Source organism: Thamnophis elegans, chromosome 5 (assembly GCF_009769535.1).
Source record: "Thamnophis elegans isolate rThaEle1 chromosome 5, rThaEle1.pri, whole genome shotgun sequence".
NCBI lineage: Eukaryota > Metazoa > Chordata > Lepidosauria > Squamata > Colubridae > Thamnophis > Thamnophis elegans.
The window spans coordinates 2,241,599-2,262,152 of NC_045545.1; the positions used below are offsets into that span (position 1 = coordinate 2,241,599).

Consider the following 20,554-nt stretch of genomic DNA (forward strand, 5'->3'; position numbering starts at 1 on the left):
ACGTCACGGAAAGACCGCTCCGCTTCTCCGTCCCCCCCCCCCTTTCCTTCCAGCCCCGCCCAAGCCGAAGCCCGCTCCCCAGGAGGAAAAGGAGGCAGGGAAGCGCGCATGCGTCTGCGGGCCCTCCTGCTTTCCCCCCCCCCTCCTCCTCTTTTTGCCCCCTTCTGCGGCTGAGGCGGCGGCGGCGGGAGCGCGGAGGGCGGCGGGTGAGGGGAGAGCGAGCGGCAGGTTTTGGCGAGGAAGGAGCGGAGGAAAGGACGGGGCTGCTTGGGAAAAGGACCCGGGCAGCGCGAGCCACACCCAGCCCCGCCGCCGCGTCTCTTCCCTGCAGTGGCGCGCCAGGGCTGGTCCGGGTCTGGAGCGCTGCTGGCCGTCGCCCAGCCGCCGCCTCCCCTTCCTCCCTCCCCGTCGGACTCCTCTTCCCGCCCCCGCCGCCTCGGCTCTTGGAAGGGCCGGGAGAGCGAGAGAGAGAGAACGGGGGGGAATCTCTCGGAGCGGGGAAGACGACGAAGTGACCCTTCAACGCCCGGCGTTGAGGGAGCGAGACAAAGCGCCTGAGGAGAAAGAGAGGCAGAAGGCGGGGGGGGGGAGAGAAAAAGGGGGCGCCCCAGCCCTTCCCCCCACATCCTATGCAGCGGGGAAAGAGAGGCCGCTCCCGGTGAAGCCTCGCTGCTTCTGCCGCAGCCACGCCGAGGTCCGGACGGGCTTTTGACAGATGCCCGTTTCCCACCCACCCACCCACCCCGCCCGCGCGCGGCCATGTAGACCCCTTGTAGATCCCTTGTAGGGGGAGGGGAGGGAGGGGAGGGGAGGAAAATGGGGGAGGCTGCTGCGGAGGCCAAGGAGACGAAGAAGACCTTCCTCGTGCCAGCCATCAAAGCCTTCGACCACTACGATTTCGCCCGGGCCAAGATCGCCTGCAATCTCGCCTGGCTGGTGGCCAAAGCCTTCGGGACAGGTAGGTGGATGCGCCTCCTTTTTTCTGCCATTCTGGATCCTTGCTCTGTTTCTTTGGACTGGTCTGTGTGTGAATCCCTCCATCCGTGGAAGGCAGGGATATATAAGCAGAACGACAAAAAGATATATAAGCGGAACAACAAAAGGATATAGGATATATAAGCAGAACAACAAAAAGATATATAAGCAGTACAACAAAAAGATATATAAGCAGAACAACAAAAAGATATATAAGCAGAACAACAAAAGGATATAGGATATATAAGCAGAACAACAAAAGGATATATAAGCAGAACAACAAAAGGATATATAAGCAGAACAACAAAAGGATATAGGATATATAAGCAGAACAACAAAAAGATATATAAGCAGAACAACAAAAGGATATAGGATATATAAGCAGAACAACAAAAGGATATATAAGCAGAACAACAAAAGGATATATAAGCAGAACAACAAAAGGATATAGGATATATAAGCAGAACAACAAAAAGATATATAAGCAGTACAACAAAAAGATATATAAGCAGAACAACAAAAGGATATAGGATATATAAGCAGAACAACAAAAGGATATATAAGCAGAACAACAAAAGGATATAGGATATATAAGCAGAACAACAAAAGGATATATAAGCAGAACAACAAAAGGATATAGGATATATAAGCAGAACAACAAAAGGATATATAAGCAGAACAACAAAAAGATATATAAGCAGAACAACAAAAGGATATAGGATATATAAGCAGAACAACAAAAAGATATATAAGCAGAACAACAAAAAGATATATAAGCAGAACAACAAAAAGATATATAAGCAGAACGACAAAAGGATATAGGATATATAAGCAGAACAACAAAAAGATATATAAGCAGAACAACAAAAAGATATATAAGCAGAACAACAAAAGGATATAGGATATATAAGCAGAACAACAAAAGGATATATAAGCAGAACAACAAAAGGATATAGGATATATAAGCAGAACAACAAAAGGATATAGGATATATAAGCAGAACAACAAAAGGATATATAAGCAGAACAACAAAAGGATATATAAGCAGAACAACAAAAGGATATAGGATATATAAGCAGAACAACAAAAGGATATATAAGCAGAACAACAAAAGGATATATAAGCAGAACAACAAAAGGATATAGGATATATAAGCAGAACAACAAAAAGATATATAAGCAGAACAACAAAAAGATATATAAGCAGAACAACAAAAAGATATATAAGCAGAACGACAAAAGGATATAGGATATATAAGCAGAACAACAAAAAGATATATAAGCAGAACAACAAAAAGATATATAAGCAGAACAACAAAAGGATATAGGATATATAAGCAGAACAACAAAAGGATATATAAGCAGAACAACAAAAGGATATATAAGCAGAACAACAAAAGGATATAGGATATATAAGCAGAACAACAAAAGGATATATAAGCAGAACAACAAAAGGATATATAAGCAGAACAACAAAAGGATATAGGATATATAAGCAGAACAACAAAAGGATATATAAGCAGAACAACAAAAAGATATATAAGCAGAACAGCAAAAGGAATCGAGGGAAACCACTCAAAGATGCTACCAAGATTATCATTGATTGTACAACCTACATTGTGTTCCTGCTACAATTGCACTTTGGGTTACAGTAAATGATGTGGATTGCCTCCCTGGGTTTTTTTTTTTAAACCCGCCCTCCCATCATTGTGTGCAAAAGGTTGCTTCCTTTCCGTTGACCTCCTCCTTAAATAGACAATTTTCCCCATTTAAATAGGGAGGGGGCCGCAAATAAACTGAAAATAGAAATGTTGCACGGTGTTTTTGACATCTGGGAGTTGTGACTAGTCATTCAGATTAGGTGTCCTTTCAAAACAATGCTCAAGGTTTTCTCCTTCTGTAAATCCATTGGGAGAAGCTTGAAAGAAGTATGAAAAGGGGGAGCGTCTTTTGATTGCAATATAGCAGTGTTTCTCAACCTTGTCAACTTGAAGATGTCTGGACTTCAACTCCCAGAATTCCCCAGCTGGCTGGGGAATTCTGGGAGTTGAAGTCCAGACATCTTCAAGTGGCCAAGGTTGAGAAACACTGATCTATAGCATCTTAAAGCTATACTGTCATATAACCTTCCCTTATTGAATTTAATAGGAGTCTCTTTCTGAATGGACACATATAAGATCTCACTTTAGCAGCCCCGAATTGTAGATCCTACTTTAAGATAGGCATCATCACAACATGCTGAGCAGCCCTGGCATTTAGCCTTAATGCATCCTGGGCACTGATTGCATTCATTCGAATGCCATATGGAAGTCAGATGTGACCACAGCATAGTTTCAGGATGAGTTTATGGATAGTCCTTGACTTACAACCTCAAATGTTGTGCCGAATGCTGGCTGGGGAATTCTGGGAGTTGAAGTCCAGACATCTTCAAGTTGACAAGGTTGAGAAACACTGCAATATAGGCTGTAAGGAGAAGAGTAGCTTTTTCCCCCCATCAAAGGCTTTCAGCGAATACTTACCCCAAAAAGAAGAAGAAGTGACAATATTAGGCAATGATAAATAATGGAGGCATCTCCCAAACCATTACAAGGTGACCATCTGTCATTATTCAGTCTCTCTCCTCTGTTTTGTTACTGTCTACTATAGAATAATGGGGAAAGAGTCCCTTTCTACTTTCAGCTCTTCAGCTGTTGAATTTAGTATATAATGTAACAAGATAACAGTTGTGATTTGTTCCTGATGAAAGAGGTTGGATGGAACCTCTCTTAGAATATGTATCCTGTGGGAAGTGGCTGTTAAAAATTATCAAGTTAAGGTCCAAGTGATGAGCTAGATTTACTGTCAGTCTGTCTTTTGTGCAGGGGGGGTTATTATCTTTCAAGGCCTTGTGTTTCCCCTTCTTTGAAGGCTTGTGCCTAAAAATGCTGATGGGCTGGAAATTTAGAACAATACCTACATTTCAGGAATGGCATACTGTTATTACATGCCACATAGGATTTTAACTTTGCAGGTACAATCTTGAAAAAAACATTTTAATTATGCACATTGGTAATGCTGAAATAATTCTTGTCTGGTAAACGAGCGAAACCGCATTCCTGAATTTCAGCTCCTCGTCACCAAAATAGTACAAGCATCAAATGCACAGAAATCAGGTGATGCGTATGAATGTGTGAACTGTAAGCTACAATCCTGGGTGTTGATTGTGTCCCATAGAGCGAATAATGTCCAAGTAAACAGACACGCATGACCAACTTGGAGAAATGTGTACTTTATTCTAAGATAAAGGTTTTAGTAAACATACAAGCAAGAGAGTTGGCTGTTTTCTGTTTACGAACTTTACTCTGTTGATCAAGTGACCACTATTCAGAATACTATTTTATAGAGACATTATTTAAACTGTCCATAATTGTCCTGGTCTGGATTGATTTCATTAAGATTTCAAAGATAATTTAGGAAATGATGGCAAATAAGTGTATGCCGTATGAAACACAGAAGCATATTATTTCTTTGCATGAAGCAAAATTTAGAAAAACGATACCAGACACAGAAGACCATTATAACATTTCCTCTCAAATCAGTTACTCTCCACAGAGAGTCATAGGTCTTGTAAACATATGGGCTTACTATTCAGAAAAACAACAGACAATTTACCCAAGTGTAAATGTGGCTTTTGTGTTATGTTTTCATAGTACTCCAATTGTTTCCGAAGTAACTTGTTTTGTGATATTATTTACTCCATACTTGAATTGGAACCGCTACTGATCAAAAAACGCTTCTGTTTTTGATCGATCGCCCTTTTTCTAGCCTATTCAGTTGGTAGCTTTGAAATTTGCAAATAATAGAGAATAACATTCAGAAAATGGTTGCTATGAGAGAACTGTAACATCCTTGTTGCTAAAATGTCAATTGTCCCATATCATACATTTGATGGAAGGCAAATCAAACAAGTTGCTTCCTGCTACCATTTCTAGGATGTTCCCTGTCATCTTCATCTTATTGCTGTCTTTCCTGTAGCCATCTTCCATAGGGGATTGGCTGGTGAACAGAGGCAATAGTGAGCATGAAGACAATGTTGGACACCAGTGCTTCGCAATATATCAACTTCTTGTTGAGTTTAATGAAACGTAAAAGACTACCGGTACTTCCCACTATATCGTCCAAGTAACACCACCAATGAGGCTGACTCTCAATTTAAAGTAGAACCTTCTTCATAGAAAGTTAAGGAACTTTTCAAGGGAAGTATAGATGGCCCTCATGATGTCTTGTTTTACTTGACAATTGGCAACATGTTTCTTCTCCTGGGCATTTACCACACTTGCTCCTGGACTGGATTCCTTGACTGCTGTTTAAAATGAATCCTTGTTTTAGTCCTTCTCTAGTGGGTATAATTATATATATTTTTGTTTTATGGGGGCTTGTTTTACTTTTGGTTCTTTTTATTAAATGTAGCTTTTTAAATTTGTATTCTGCTCTAGGTTCTTTTATGGTGTCAGTGATGGAGATGTTTGTTATCGTTAAGAACTATAGTCATCAAGTTGCCCATCTTTTGCCTATTTTGATAATTACCTCATCTGAAAATAAGATCATGTTTTAGCCATTATTGTTGACATTTTTTGGAATGATGCATTGGGCAAATCCAGTTTGGAGCCATCGCTTTATGGCTTATTGTTGTTTCTGAGGCCACCATAATTGCTATTTTAAAAAAATCAACCCATAGCAGCTCATTAGGATGTATGAATGAATCACTCTTCTAATTTCCTTAGAATAAAAAGCTCTTGGAGTTGTTTGTGCGTCTCTGAAAATTATATTTCTTACAACATGGTTGTCAAGCACAGCATTCAGTGTGGTTCTATGACCTTTCACCTCTTTTGCTACCTTTATAAAGCAAAAGGACTGAGAATCTTAGGATTCATCACAACAAACTATCTTCTCTTGAACTACGGTTTGTTATATAGGCCTTAATTAAGTGAATTTATACAAAGCACAGAGGCCTGGATTCAGCCCAAAAAGCAGCCTTACCACCTCTGTCTCTGCCTCTTGTACGAGCCGAGGTGGCGCAGTGGTTAAATGCAGCACTGCAGGCCACTTCAGCTGACTGCTATCTGCAGTTCGGCAGTTCAAATCTCACCGGCTCAAGGTTGACTCAGCCTTCCATCCTTCCGAGGTGGGTGAAATGAGGACCCGGATTGTTGTTGGGGGCAATATGCTGACTCTGTAAACCGCTTAGAGAGGGCTGAAATCCCTATGAAGCGGTATATAAGTCTAACTGCTATTGCTATCGCTAATGCAAGGCATAAATGAATCTCATCAGTGACAAATATTGAGTGGTTCCCAATGTATGTAACCTATGGGATCAGTTTCGTGGAAGACAATTTTTCCATGGATTTGGAGAAGGAGGAGGCATGCAAAACCTAGATTCCTTGCCTACACAGTTTAGAGTTGGGTTTGCTGTGCAGCCTGATGCCTAACAGACTGATACTGATCCATGGCCCAGGGATTGGGGATTCCTGTAATATTGCATGCGGGGTCATCAACATATAAAAAATCAATGCCCTATTAATTTTAGGCAATCCTAAGCAGCTTTGCTTAGAAACGATTGTGTTTCTGAACACAGAATGGAACAACCTATTTAGGTTGACGAACTGTACTGACCCTGTAAGATTTTCTTAATTCCTGTAAGAATCATCAACAGGAAATATTGCCTATTATTGGGCAATATGAAAATAGACTTATACATACGTAGGTACATCCATTGTATCTCCCCCTCCAGCATTTGTTATCAAAACTGCTGTTTTCCTGTTGCTGCTGGCAGCAAGGTGGCCAATTTGTTGCCTTCCAACTATGTGTTATCAATGATGGAGGAAACTGGATAAGCTCTCGGCCTTATGGAGGGTATCTCTGTGCAACATACTAACTCATTTAAACCGAACATGGTTTATTAGTAAGCCATGCATTTAGAACTGGTGGCAAGGAGGTAGTTTATGCTGCCTGTTTTCATAATTCATATAGTAGTAAGTCAGGGGTGTCAAAATGCTGGCTCTGCCCCCGCCCGGTTTAGCAAAGGGGGGGGAATCCCAATACGTCACGTGATGCCGCTGTGACAACGCAAGTTTGACACCCCTGTGCTAAGCAGTATTAGTCTCCCCAGGCCTTATTCAAATCATTGATTTGTACTTTTGGAAATGTTCATGCTTCAAGCGCATTCCTAATGTCTGGGTTAGGCCTTGTTAAGATTCTGATGGGCTTCAGATAAATGTATTGAGGCTCTAGAAAAACTCTAAATAAACAAATAAACTTTTGGTCCTGGCCCTTACAATGACTTTATTGTAACATTCAAAAAAACCTACTGTCCCTTGGATGCAATGCTACAAAAACATTACCTCTGACAGTGTATTTTAAAGTATTTCATAGAGAGATAGAGATATATGATTATCTATAATCACAATAATGCTTATTGCAATCGTTTTTTTTATTTTTTAGATCAATTTCATATATACATTCACAATTATATGATCTCATAACTGTTATTAATATGTATTTATAACAATTTTTTCCCTACAGTTGACAATATACTTGAAGATTGCTTTCTTACCATCCCATAGATCCATCTTATCTTACAACGGTCCTACTTCTTCTTCCCTCCCTCCCTCTTTCCTTCCCTCGTTTCTTCTCTCCTACTCCCCTTCCTTCCCTCCTTCCTTCCCTCCCTCCTTCCCCCTTCCCTCCTTTCTTCTCTCCTTCTCTCCTTCCTTCCCTCCTTCCTTCCCTCCTTCCTTCCTTCCCTCCTTTCTTCTCTCCTTCTCTCCTTCCTTTCCCCCTTCCTTTCCTCCTTCCTTCCCCCCTTCCTTCTCTCCTACATTCCAATCCTGAAGTTAAATCACTACTATCTTTGTAGGGAACATTTGGGATGGACTTTGCATTATTATTTTGAAATCTTATCTATGCTTATTCCATTGTGTCAAAAAGTGCCTTGAAGGGAAAGAAAGATACTTATAAAATTAAAAACAAAGTATCCTTCAGTCTGTATTTCCGACTTCTTAAACTGCAAATAAGTTTGCAGTAATTGGTGCTCTAATTACAACATAAGTTGACAATGTAATATAGTTTGTTTGATTTTAGTTTACGATTGTGAATTCGCCTTTTATGGTTTGGAAATTGTGTTTGATTAGTTTAAAACGTATGGATCAAAATAATTGCGATTGAATCGGCAAACCATAAGTTAACAAAATTAAAAGATAGCATGATTTGTGTATTCAACCACTGAAATATAGTATAACATTTAATGAACTTTTGTTATAAATTACTTATTTTGGAAACGTCACCAAGAAACTGTTAGTAGTCTTTGAGGTCCTATGCAGCAATCAATATGGATTGTTCAAATATAATCCAGCAGATTATATTAATGGCTCCATTTAGTTTGTTTTAGCAGAGCTTTATGATTCTGGAGTATACAGTAGTAGAGTGACATTGTCAATTTTGAAAGGTAGGATTTAGATTCAAGTTGTACTGTTTTAATAGTGACAGGCCTAGAATATCTTCTGGAAAATAAATTTTCAGAAATTCAACTCTGGGAATACAGTTTTGACCAGGCACTTCAGACTGACTGGGAATTACTTTGAATTTTGAACAAGTAGCTTGAATTGGAAAAGAAAATATGTCATAGCACGTTAAACCATTACACCTAAAAAGTTAGCTGAGTGGCTTTATCTACAGCAGTGTTTCTCAACCTTGGCCACTTGAAGATGTCTGGACTTCAACTCCCAGAATTCCCCAGCCAGCTGGCTGGGGAATTCTGGGAGTTGAAGTCCAGACATCTTCAAGTGGCCAAGGTTGAGAAACACTGATCTATAGCATCTTAAAGCTATACTGTCATATAACCTTCCCTTATTGAATTTAATATGAGCCTCTTTCTGAATGGACACATATAAGATCTCACTTTAGCAGCCCCGAATTGTAGATCCTACTTTAAGATAGGCATCATCACAACATGCTGAGTAGCCCTGGCATTTAGCCTTAATGCACCCTGGGCACTGATTGCATTCATTCGAATGCCATATTGAAGTCAGATGTGACCACAGCATAGTTTCAGGATGATATTATGGGTAGTCCTTGACTTACAACCTCAAATGTTGTGCCCAACATTTCCGTCGCTAAACAAGGCAGTTCTTATGTGAGTTTTGCTCCATTTTAGATGGAGCAATCCTCCGGGATTGGGCGGCATATAAGCCCATTAAATTGCGAATTGCGAATTTATGACTTGTTTGCCACAGCTGTTAAGTAAGTTACTGCAGTTGTTACGTGAATCATGCAGTCATTAAGCAAAGTTGGCTTTCCCCATGGACTTTGCTTGTCAGAAGGTTACAGATGGTGATCACGTGACCCCCAAGACAGTGCAGCTGTTATAAATACATGCCAGTAACCAAATTTTGAATGCTGCAATGGTCCTGAGTGAAAACCAGTTTTCCCAGTGCCATTGGGACTTCAAATGTATACAGAGAGCAGGAGCTGGCTTTGGACCTGGTTGGATGCGAGGCGTTGCAACATGACTCAAGAGGAACCCAGAAAAGCCAACTACCAAGAGATGCCATTGTAAAGAGAGTTCACTCCCCATGGTGCGCCAAGACTAGACATGTAGGCACCAAATAGAATGAACTAGCAACTAGCAATCTGCCAGGACTGCATTGCGTGCCTAGCACGCGTAGATTTCCTTGACATTATATGCCATACACCAGTGTTTCTCAACCTTGGCAACTTGAAGGTGACTGGACTTCAACTCCCAGAATTCCCCAGCCAGCGAATGCTGGCTGGGGAATTCTGGGAGTTGAAGTCCAGACCTCTTCAAGTTGCCAAGGTTGAGAAACACTGCCATACGCTAATAAATAAAATAATTTGAATGGTCACTAAAAATATGGTTGTAAATCAAGGACTTTGTTTTAAAGTGCAATTAGAAACATGAGCATCATTTTAACCTACACAGCAATATCCATAATAACAAGTTGTGAGGTACCAGAATGACATGTGTATAATGAGATCATCCTTCAGATGTGATTTATGTCGCAATGCCTGTTACAAGTATGTACACCGCAGAATATACATGATGACATTATCGTACGCTTGCCATCCTCATTGGTCCCTCTGTGACTGTGTGTGACTGCATCTGGGTAAAACAAATGCTAAACCCATTGCTAATAACAAATATTTCAGCAATCCCATAAATAATAAAAAGAAAGTGTTTTCATTTGTCAGAGATTTCTCACTGTACAGCATGGCCTGTCCAACCTATCCCACTGATAGGTTAATGCTTTCTACAAAGCATTAAGTTTGCAATTAATTCTTATTTCAGGTTAATGCTTTCTACAAAGCATTAAGTTTGAAATTAATTCTTATTGCATCTGAAATAACAAGGGACTTCCTTGCAATATAATTACTTATGTGTTAACGTGAAATCTTGCAGCATGAAAGAACAAAGGATTTTTGACAGTCCTCATGAAAACAAGTTTAGGACTAAAAGCTAAATCTTAATAGATTCTTTTCAAAGAACTCAGAACAACTGCAAAACTAAGTTCACAAATCCATGATGTGATTTGCTTGGCTTTGACCAAACATGCAGTTTGAATTGAGCTACTGTTGTTGGTAAATCATATTTTAGAGCTCAGCTAGTTTGCGAACCTTACCAGCTGTGGGTACATATATATACAATAAATATTTTATTAAGATAGCTCTGGATTAAAGCAATCTGTGAATGTGACCATTATAAACACAAGGCAGCATTTCTTTTTCAGACATATCTTAATTGGTTGCATGCTGGCATGGCTTTTGAATTTCTAGACGTAACCCTGAACTAGTTTCAGAGGATTTATTAACTGTATTGTGTAACGTAACCATCCTCTGCTACCAAATGTGATGTTCCTGTGGGTCGTCCATGAGGCCAATGTGGAGAAAAGACAAGGACACAATCTTTCTCAGGATGGAGCGACGACCCAGATTGGGGGTCTGAGAGCCCCTTTTATTGAGATAGGACAAAGGCAGGAGGAGCAATAGCATGTGAGTAAAAACAACCTGTAAAAGTACAATTTCTAATCTACTGCTCAGGGAAGTTCTGTCTATATATGGCTAAATCCTGGACGTCAATGGTAGGGCACATCTCAGAATGTTATGTTATGCACTATCAGGATGTTATGGCGTTTTAGGAGTTTGTTTTCTCCTGTGTGGTTCAGCGTGGCTCTGCATGCCCCGTTATCCAGGGAAAGGCTGATGACTTCAGATATGGGAGACATGGAAAAAATAACAGCGAGAGGAGACAAGACCTTGTAAAGTGAGAAACAGAGACAAAAGTTGTGAATCAATAGAAGGAGAGAGATAAGACTCATACAAAGAGGTTCTCAGGATGTTATGTTATGAACTATCAGGATGTTATGGAGTTTTAGGAGTTTGTTTTCTCCTGTGTGGTTCAGCGTGGCTCTGCAACTATATTACAACAGTATTGTCAAATCTGTTTTGTGTTCTATGAAGGATCCATGTGTCACGGAGTCTTAAGAGCTCAACTAGACATATTTTAACTGAGTCATTGTTTGCTTAACCGTAGAAATGTAACAACTAAAGTCCATACATCTGAAAATTGCTTGTGTTTGCACGATAAGGCAAATCATATATTACAAATCATATTGTGACTTAGAACAGTTTTTCTCAACTTGATGCCTTTCAGAAAGTAACCTCCCCTACCCTCAACAAATCAGGTTCCGATTCATGCCTGGGAAGAGTATTTTAGGGAGCTTTATACAGATCCTGACTATGTAACCAAGGAGAGCCAAGCTAGTTTGGACCACACTCCTCACTGGCCCCCCGTTACACCAGAAGAGATATCATGGTTGATCGGAGCCCTAAAGGCTAATAAGGCACCCGGGGCTGATAATGTCCTGCCAGAAATAACCAAAAAGAACGCCAGTTGGTGGGCTCCACTTTTAGCATCACTGTTCACATTTATAGACAAAACAGACCATATGCTTAGAGATTAGGGAGTAGCAATTATATCATACCAATTTATAAAAAAAGGTAATAGAAATGACCCAGGCAACTACAGACCCATTAGTCTTCTAAGCGTTATTAGTAAACTGTATGCCAAACACCTAAATTATAAACTTCAAGATTGGCTAATTTCAGGGGGGATAATCAAAGACGAACAAGCCGGTTTTAGAGAAGGAAGATCTGCGGTGGATCATATCTTGGTACTCCACCATTTAGTACAAAAATACACATATAAAAAAATGTATACTCTTTTTGTAGCCTTCCTTGATTTTAAGCAGGTCTTTGATTCAATATCCAGGATCACCTTCTGGGAGAAATTAAAATGCACCACTATCGATAAACGCCTCCTCCTTCCTCATACAAAAATTGTATGCCAATTCCACCTTGAAAGTGAGGTGCAATCCCAAAGGGAGTTTAACCGGCTCAGTAAGGGTACAAAAAGGGGTACGGCAGGGTTGCATCCTGTCTCCCTCCCTCTTCAACTTCTATATTAATCCCCTGATTGAGCTTTCACAGAACCCGGATTTCCATCCTCCTAACCTAGCACAACGCAAAGTGCCAATTCTCTTATATGCTGATGACGCCGCTATCATTTCACAAACCCCCGGAGGACTGAAGAGAGCAATTAGGGCACCACTCGGCTATTGCAGGCAGAACAAGCTGGTCCTTAACTTTGATAAATCAAAAATTTTAGTTTTTGCTAAAAGACCACGCCGATAATCCTGGCAAATAGAAGGATATAGTTTGGAACAGGTTAGAACATTTAGATACCTTGGTGTGGTTTTCCACTCGCAAGGGACATGGAAGGCACACCTGGATCACACATTGCAAGTTGCCATTAGGTCCTCAAATGCAATCAAACATTTCTTTTATACAGGTGGAGGTCAGTTAGTACCTGCTGCCTTAAAACTTTTTGAGGCCAAAACATTGGCACAAATTCTATATGGAGCACACACAGGAATCCTTGCAAAGTGAGACTTGCTAGAAACCATACAAACCAAAGGACTTCACAAAGGATGCCCTGATGTTAGATCTAGTATGATTCCTAAAGTTTAACTGTTTATTAAATTTATAGGCCGCCCAATCCCGGAGGACTCCGGGCGGCTTACAGAAACAGAAATTAAGAGAAATTAAAAACAGATAAAAACACGACAAATTTAAAAAGACACAACATGCACAAGATTGCAAAAATAATATGATGGAGTAGTTTTTAAGTATCTTTTAGTATGTTTTCCTTCTCCAAAGGAGTCCTTCTGCTTGTCACTTCAAATAACCTACTTAAAACCAGTTGCATAATAAAATACCTGAGTAAACTCTAAAACTTTTCAGCTAATTGATTGGGCACAGTTTAAAAACAAATGATTGCTCTTTAAACTAAAGGAGTCTTCTAGTGGTATTTTATTATGCAGGAATCTGTGCACCCTCTGTTGATTTAAATACATTTATTCGTGTATATATTTATGTATAACAGCAGTCGGGAACTTGCCATCAGTCCAGCCAATGTAGATAATGATTAGAGCAGTGTTTCTCAACCTTGGCAACTTGAAGATGTCCGGACTTCAACTCCCAGAATTCCCCAGCCAGCGAATGCTGGGGAATGCTGGGGAATTCTGGGAGTTGAAGTCCAGACATCTTCAAGTGGCCAAGGTTGAGAAACACTGATCTATAGCATCTTAAAGCTATACTGTCATATAACCTTCCCTTATTGAATTTAATAGGAGTCTCTTTCTGAATGGACACATATAAGATCTCACTTTAGCAGCCCCGAATTGTAGATCCTACTTTAAGATAGGCATCACCACAACATGCTGAGTAGCCCTGGCATTTAGCCTTAATGCATCCTGGGCACTGATTGCATTCATTCGAATGCCATATGGAAGTCAGATGTGACCACAGCATAGTTTCAGGATGATATTATGGGTAGTCCTTGACTTACAACCTCAAATGTTGTGCCCAACATTTCCGTCGCTAAACAAGGCAGTTCTTATGTGAGCTTTGCTCCATTTTAGATGGAGCAATCCTCAGGGATTGGGCGGCATATAAGCCCATTAAATTGCGAATTTATGACTTATTTGCCACAGCTGTTAAGTAAATTACTGCAGTTGTTACGAATGCTGGCTGGGGAATTCTGGGAGTTGAAGTCCGGACATCTTCAAGTTGCCAAGGTTGAGAAACACTGGATTAGAATGTTGGACAGACAGATTTAATTTCCACAATAAAGTAGTTATTGGTTTATTTGCCACTTCTTTGCTTATATGTTGAATAACCTTGCTACATAGGGCTTATTCGGTTAACTCTGGAACATTTAAAAGCATTCTTGGTAGTAACAAAAGGCGTGTAACAGTTTTCTTCCTGACTTCTTGAGATGCTTATGCCTATCATGCCTATCTAGAGGTGAGGGCGGGGATTGTGCCGAGATGAAGATATTCCTCTGTCTGTCTGTCCTTTCCATCTGAACAATCTTCCGCAGTGGTTTTGTCCTTGACTAACTGCTTGAGGTCAGCAGTTTGCTGAATCAGGAGGACTACAAGGAATCCAAGTGAGACACAGTCATTTCATGGCGGTTAGCTCTGTTCCTGAACAAGGAATCTTGACTGTGGGGGGAAAGGGAGGACAATTTATGATACTGCATCACGACATCATAACATGACTTGTGCTATTGCGTCAGGCATCATGTCATTGCATAATTGCAATATTTGCATGTTATACAGATCCTCAACTTAACAATAGTTCACTTAATGCAGTGTTTCTCGACCTTAGCGACTTTAAGTCCTATGGACTTCAACTCCCAGAATTCCCCCAGCCAGCTTTGCTGGCTGGGGGATTCTGGGAGTTGAAGTCCACAGGACTTAAAAGTCGCCAAGGTTGAGAAACACTGACTTAATGACTCTTTAAAGTTACAAAGGCACTGAAAAACCTTTTTTCCCACTTAACGACCATTGCAACATCCCCCTGGTCATGTGATCAAAATTCAGGTGCTTGACAACTGACTCATATTTACGACGGTTGCAGTGTCCCAGGTTCTACGTGATCACCTTTTGCAACCTTCTGACAAGCAAAGTCAATGGGGGAGCCAGATTCATTGAAAAACTGATTTAAGGACTGCAGTGATTCACTTAACAAGTGTGGTAGGAAAAGTCGTAAAATGGGTCAAAAAATCCACTTAACAAATTTTAGCAACAGAAATTAGGGCTCAATCCTCATAAGCTGAGGATTACCTATAATGGTGTGAACCTTTTTAACACTACTGTGACATATTACAGATGTCTGTGCAAAGTATAGAGATGAATAGGAATAGCAAAGCAGTTAGACTTATATACCGCTTCATAGGGCTTTCAGCCCTCTCTAAGCAGTTTACAGAGTCAGCATATTGCCTCCAACAACAATCCGGGTCCTCATTTCACCCACCTCGGAAGGATGGAAGGCTGAGTCAACCCTGAGCCGGTGAGATTTGAACAGCCGAACTGCAGAACTAGCAGTCAGCTGAAGTGGCCTGCAGTGCTGCATTTAACCACTGCGCCACCTCGGCTCTGGGATTCTCTAAATAATTAGTGTGCTCTTTTGACTACCTTGGATCTTAAAAGTTTCTCCAGAGTTTACAATGGGACCCATAATCTTTTTTTAAAAAAAGTATTCAGAGAGTTACATTATATATAATCTGCTTCTCCATATAAAGTAGACTTAAGTAGTGTGCAATCAAAAGACACACAAAGAAGCAATAATTAACTTTGAATTACTAGGCACCCAGAGCCAATCTTGTGTACTGGATAAGGTATTGTGCTGGCGATGGGAGATGCAGTTTCTGTTCTCCTTCCGCTACGGAAGCACACCAGGTGAAGTTGGGCCAATCACGCTTAGCCTAAATACCTGTCAGGATTATTCAAATGGAGAAGACTTGAGAGAAGGAAACATTATGTATTTCATCTCCAGTTCCAGAATGAAAAGTGCCACGTAAATCTTATAAATAAAATAAAACTGTAGTGAGACAGGAACATTTGATCTCTTCTGGATGATCAAACTGATGCTCCAATTTCCTCTGGGATTTCTATATTGGTCCAATATAGAAGTATTCTAATGCGATAAGGGTACTTGCCCTTGAAATAAGTTTGAATATTCATATTTGGTTTCCATTTGGCAGCTGAATTCATTTTTGGAATTATCCGTGAGAGGTTTAGAATTTTTATAGTACAGCAGACATACTAATTTACTCACTTTATTTCTGGGTTGAATATCATACGTTTATATCCCAAGTATGATATATAGCTTGGATCTTAGGTGCTTAAGGGAAGACCTGGTTTTCTCCCTGTGTTACTAAATCACAATATATAATACAGCAGCATGTTATATTGCCAAATGCTACAAGTAAATCTTGTTGGGTGACTTTATATAGGACTGAGAGTACAAAATGTGCTGAAAATTAATGGTACTTCAAACTTCACTTATCTACTGAAAGTGTGTATTTACATTTGTTAGGCTTTCCCCCCATTTTTTCCCCCAGGAACTCAAGATAGTGTATATAGCAGTGTTTCTCAACCTTAGCAACTTGAAGATGTCCGGACTTCAACTCCCAGAATTCCCCAGCCAGCATTCGCTGGCTGGGGAATTCTGGGAGTTGAAGTCCGGACATCTTCAAGTTGCCAAGGTTGAGAAACACTGGTATATAGTATTCCTTCTTCCATCCCACTCACCCCCTACAACAAACATCCTGTGAAGCGCATAGGATTACACCAGAGGTTGAGAAGGATGGCCCTTTAATGACTTGTGGGCTTTAACTCCCAGAATTCCTGAGCCATGGCTGGCTCAAGAATTCTGGGAGTTGAAGTCCACAAGTCATAAAGGAGCTATCGTTCTCAACCTCTGGATTATATCCTGAGTTTCCATTGCAGATTGGACTTCAAACTAGAGATCTCTCCCTAATTTGGATCTTAGCCCAGTGTTTCTCTCAACCGTGACAACTTTAAGATGTGCAGACTTCCAACTGTTCCCTGGGGAATTATGGGATTTGAGACCCACAAATATTACAGTTGCTAAGGTTGAGAAACACCACCTTAATCATTAGAACAATACATTATGATTAGAACAAGTGTTGGATATCCTGTAGATTAATTTTAGATAGTCCTTCCTCAACTCTGTCTACCTTTATATTTGGATCCATCCTTATGTAGTAATATTGTACATTGAAGAAAAATAGGCTACCTATTGTAGATTTCTCCAAATTATGTTTTTTGAAATTTCCTACCAGTTTTAAACTACATTGTGATATGCTGCTTTTAGGAATGGGATGGATGGGAATGATATAATTAGAATATAAATTGAGGTAAAAGGAGGAGAAATCCCTTTCAATTAATTTTATTTGTCTATGCGAGCAATTTGGCTGTTCAAAGATCTTTCTTTACTTTTCCACTTGGGAACATTTTGTACTATATCGAGCAGACGCACAAAGGAACAGTAGCTTTTAGGAAAGGAGCTCAACTGACGTTGAGGTTGAGGCAGGAAGAGACATCACATCTGGTGAGGAAAAATGCAGATCTCCACTCCTGAAAAGAAAATAGCAAAGCTGCCCATCAGCGTATTACAGTAGAAAACCTTGATTTCTCTTTATGCCACAGCTTCTTTGGGATAATAGGAGGTTTGGGCTGTCCTTCTATAATCAAGACTCAATATTTCTGTGGTCAATGCCTTCTGAAAATGGAACACAAATCCCTTCCTGATGTTACCTTCTTAAGTCTGGAATCAGTTGGGCTGATAATCATAACCAGCATTATATTTATGGTGAGCTAGATTGCCCAAACCGCCAGTTTAAACTGCTTATCAACTTTATGTTCTGACTTCAAAGCTCTCTGGAATAGAGGCGAAATCGCCACAGAGCATTCATTTACCAAATTTAGCATGGACTTCCCAGTGAACTTGAATTGAGAGCTTTTCCATAAATCCCTTCATGCTGTAAAGAAACTTACTGTGAAAACGCCATTTTAATAACGTGCAGGTCCTGTTTTTATGAAAATGGAAATAAGAAAGCCCGGGTATCCAATATTCACAATGAATATGAATCAGAGATCTGTATTTCAGTAGGCTATTTGTTATATCTGTATTTCAGTAAGCTGTTTATTTTAAATACTGGATTGTTTCTTCCTGGATGCCAACTCATTTACCTAAAATCAATGGCAACTGCAGGGACTTTTTCTTTTTAAGTCAACCTGGCAATTACGGTAGAGTGATCAAAGCCTTGCAACTCTTTGTACATTTATGCAATGTTGACAAATAGCACTGATGTTGTTACCTAGTTGAGTAATGAAATGTCTGCAAGAAAACAGCCAAACTTAGAGAGCACCAAGGACCCCCCCACATTGGCATATGTACAAAAAAGGGGCAGATCTTCCATTGTGCTATCAAGACCCCCATCTTGATTTTTTTAATTTCCCCAAGGACAGCGCTACATAAAGTTTTCATAAAATGAAAAAGAATTTTACTAATTTTTTTTGAGTCTGTTGTACTACCATAAACCACCATTTATTTATTACAATAATTTGCATGCCGTCTACTCACCAGGTTTTAGGTGGCTTACAGAATGAACATCTCAAAAGCTTGGGTCTTTATCAAAGCCACGGAAAAGGGGCTGGAGACAATCCAGGAATTGTCCAAAAATTATGAACATGAATATTGACTTTAGCTTAAATATAACATTTGGGGTCGAGTATACATGACAATGCCAAGTATTCAAAAAGAATAAAGCTTAAAACAAAAATTAGGCTGCCTTTCAATTTTCATTCTGTTTGGTTAAATAAAAAATAATTTTGTAATAATCTGTCCTCCTATTTCACATTTAGGTTTTGTTTAATATAAATCCATCTTGTTTACCTGTACTGTTTATTGGAAATGAATTATTATAGTATTAAACTAATTGTTTAGGCTTTGTGTCTCCTGAGGCTAACGGAGGTTCTGCTGGAACAGCTTCTTCAAAATCAGATTCAGAGACTTAGTCCAATGCCAAGAAAGTATGTTAGGCATTAATGAAGGTTTAAGGGTTTTTTAAAGGTTTTATTTGGTTCGTATGCCGCCCTATTCCCAGAAGACTCAGAGCGGCTAACAATCAGAAGGGGAAGGGGTACAAAAATAAAAATAATAGACAACAATTTAAAATACAACAACAGTCGTAACCTCGGATGGGGCTGGAAAATTCAACAGCCCCAGGCTTGCCGGAACAGCCAGGTCTTAGTTGCTTTGCAGAAGGCCAGAAGGGTGGTGAGGGTCCGGATCTCAACGGGAAGAGCCGAGGTGGTGCAGTGGTTAGAGTGCAGCACTGCAGGCTACTTCAGCTGACTGCAGTTCTGCAGTTCAGCGGTTCTAATCTCACCGGCTCAAGGTTGACTCAGCCTTCCATCCTTCCGAGGTGGGTAAAATGAGGACCCGGATTGTTGTTGGGGGTGATATGCTGACTCTGTAAACCGCTTAGAGAGGGCCGAAAGCCCTAGGAAGCGGTATATAAGTCTAACTGCTAACTGCTAAGATCATTCCAGAGGGCAAAACCAAAAGACTTCAACATTTGAGGGACAAATCATGCTAGCTCACAACATCTTTACATTAAATCTATGGTAGTAAGCTATAGGACTGTGATGGTGAACCTATGGCACGCGTGCCCGAAGTGGCACGCAGAGCCATATCGCCCAGCATGTCTTGCCTGTTGCTCTTCTGGGTTTCTGGCACGCATGCGCGCATAACTATCAGCTGGCCTTTGCGCGCGTGGCAGTGCTGGAAACTGGAAAGTTGGTCTTTCGGTTTCTGTGTGCACATGCACATGTGCGACAGCCAGCTGATCATCACGTGGACATGCGCACCAGAAACCAGAAGAGGAGCTGCTTTGGTGAGCATGCATGTGCCGGAAACCAGAAGTTCCAGTTTCCGTCCCACACATGTGCACCCGGCAGCTACTCTTCCTGGTCGCCTCCCCGATGAGCGTGCACGCACACGCTCCCTTTTTGGCATTCGGTGCCAAAATGTTCATCATCACTGCTAGAGGATAAAGAGAACACCATGTACATTCAGGCAAATGCACTGAATGTACATGATTCATTTACTTACTTACTTACATTGTTAGCTGTTTTTATAAGTGAGACAATGCACATCCTTTCATGTGTGATTCAGTGCAAAGTTCACATATATGCCTTAAAGGGCTTGTGATTGTATCAATTGCAGTGTGTTTGTGTATATTTTAACCAGCTTAGTTATAGGGAGAAGGAGTGTAGCTTTAGTTGTATGATTATTTTTGAAATTGTTAGCACTGCATTCCTTTTGTTTGTGGAAACACACTTTAAAGGACTTGGTTTAAAAAGTGGCAGAGGTTTGTTTTTTTTAAAGTAAAAAAATTATTACCTTTGGATGACCTGTGCTAGCTGCAACAAAAATTGATGGAAGATATTTTTATATGCTTACTTTTGGAGCTTACTGAGTCCTCTTGGTAAGTGTTACACTCGTATCACATAACCCTCACCGGAATGAACATCGGGGACATAACGGGAACCGTAATCATGGCGCTAAATGTCAAAATCTACCTCAAC

At 40.3% G+C, this 20,554-nt stretch overlaps 1 protein-coding gene across 1 annotated transcript in view; it reads left to right on the plus strand.

Moving 5' to 3' along the window:
* The first annotated feature begins 673 nt into the window (after positions 1–673).
* The window catches only part of CAMSAP2 (calmodulin regulated spectrin associated protein family member 2), an 81,150-nt gene continuing 61,269 nt past the window's right edge, over positions 674–20,554 (plus strand). The window contains exon 1 of the mRNA XM_032218877.1: positions 674–958. Within this exon, the coding sequence (XP_032074768.1) occupies positions 817–958 (142 nt within the window). The 5' untranslated portion in view covers positions 674–816. The remainder of the gene's footprint in view (positions 959–20,554) is intronic.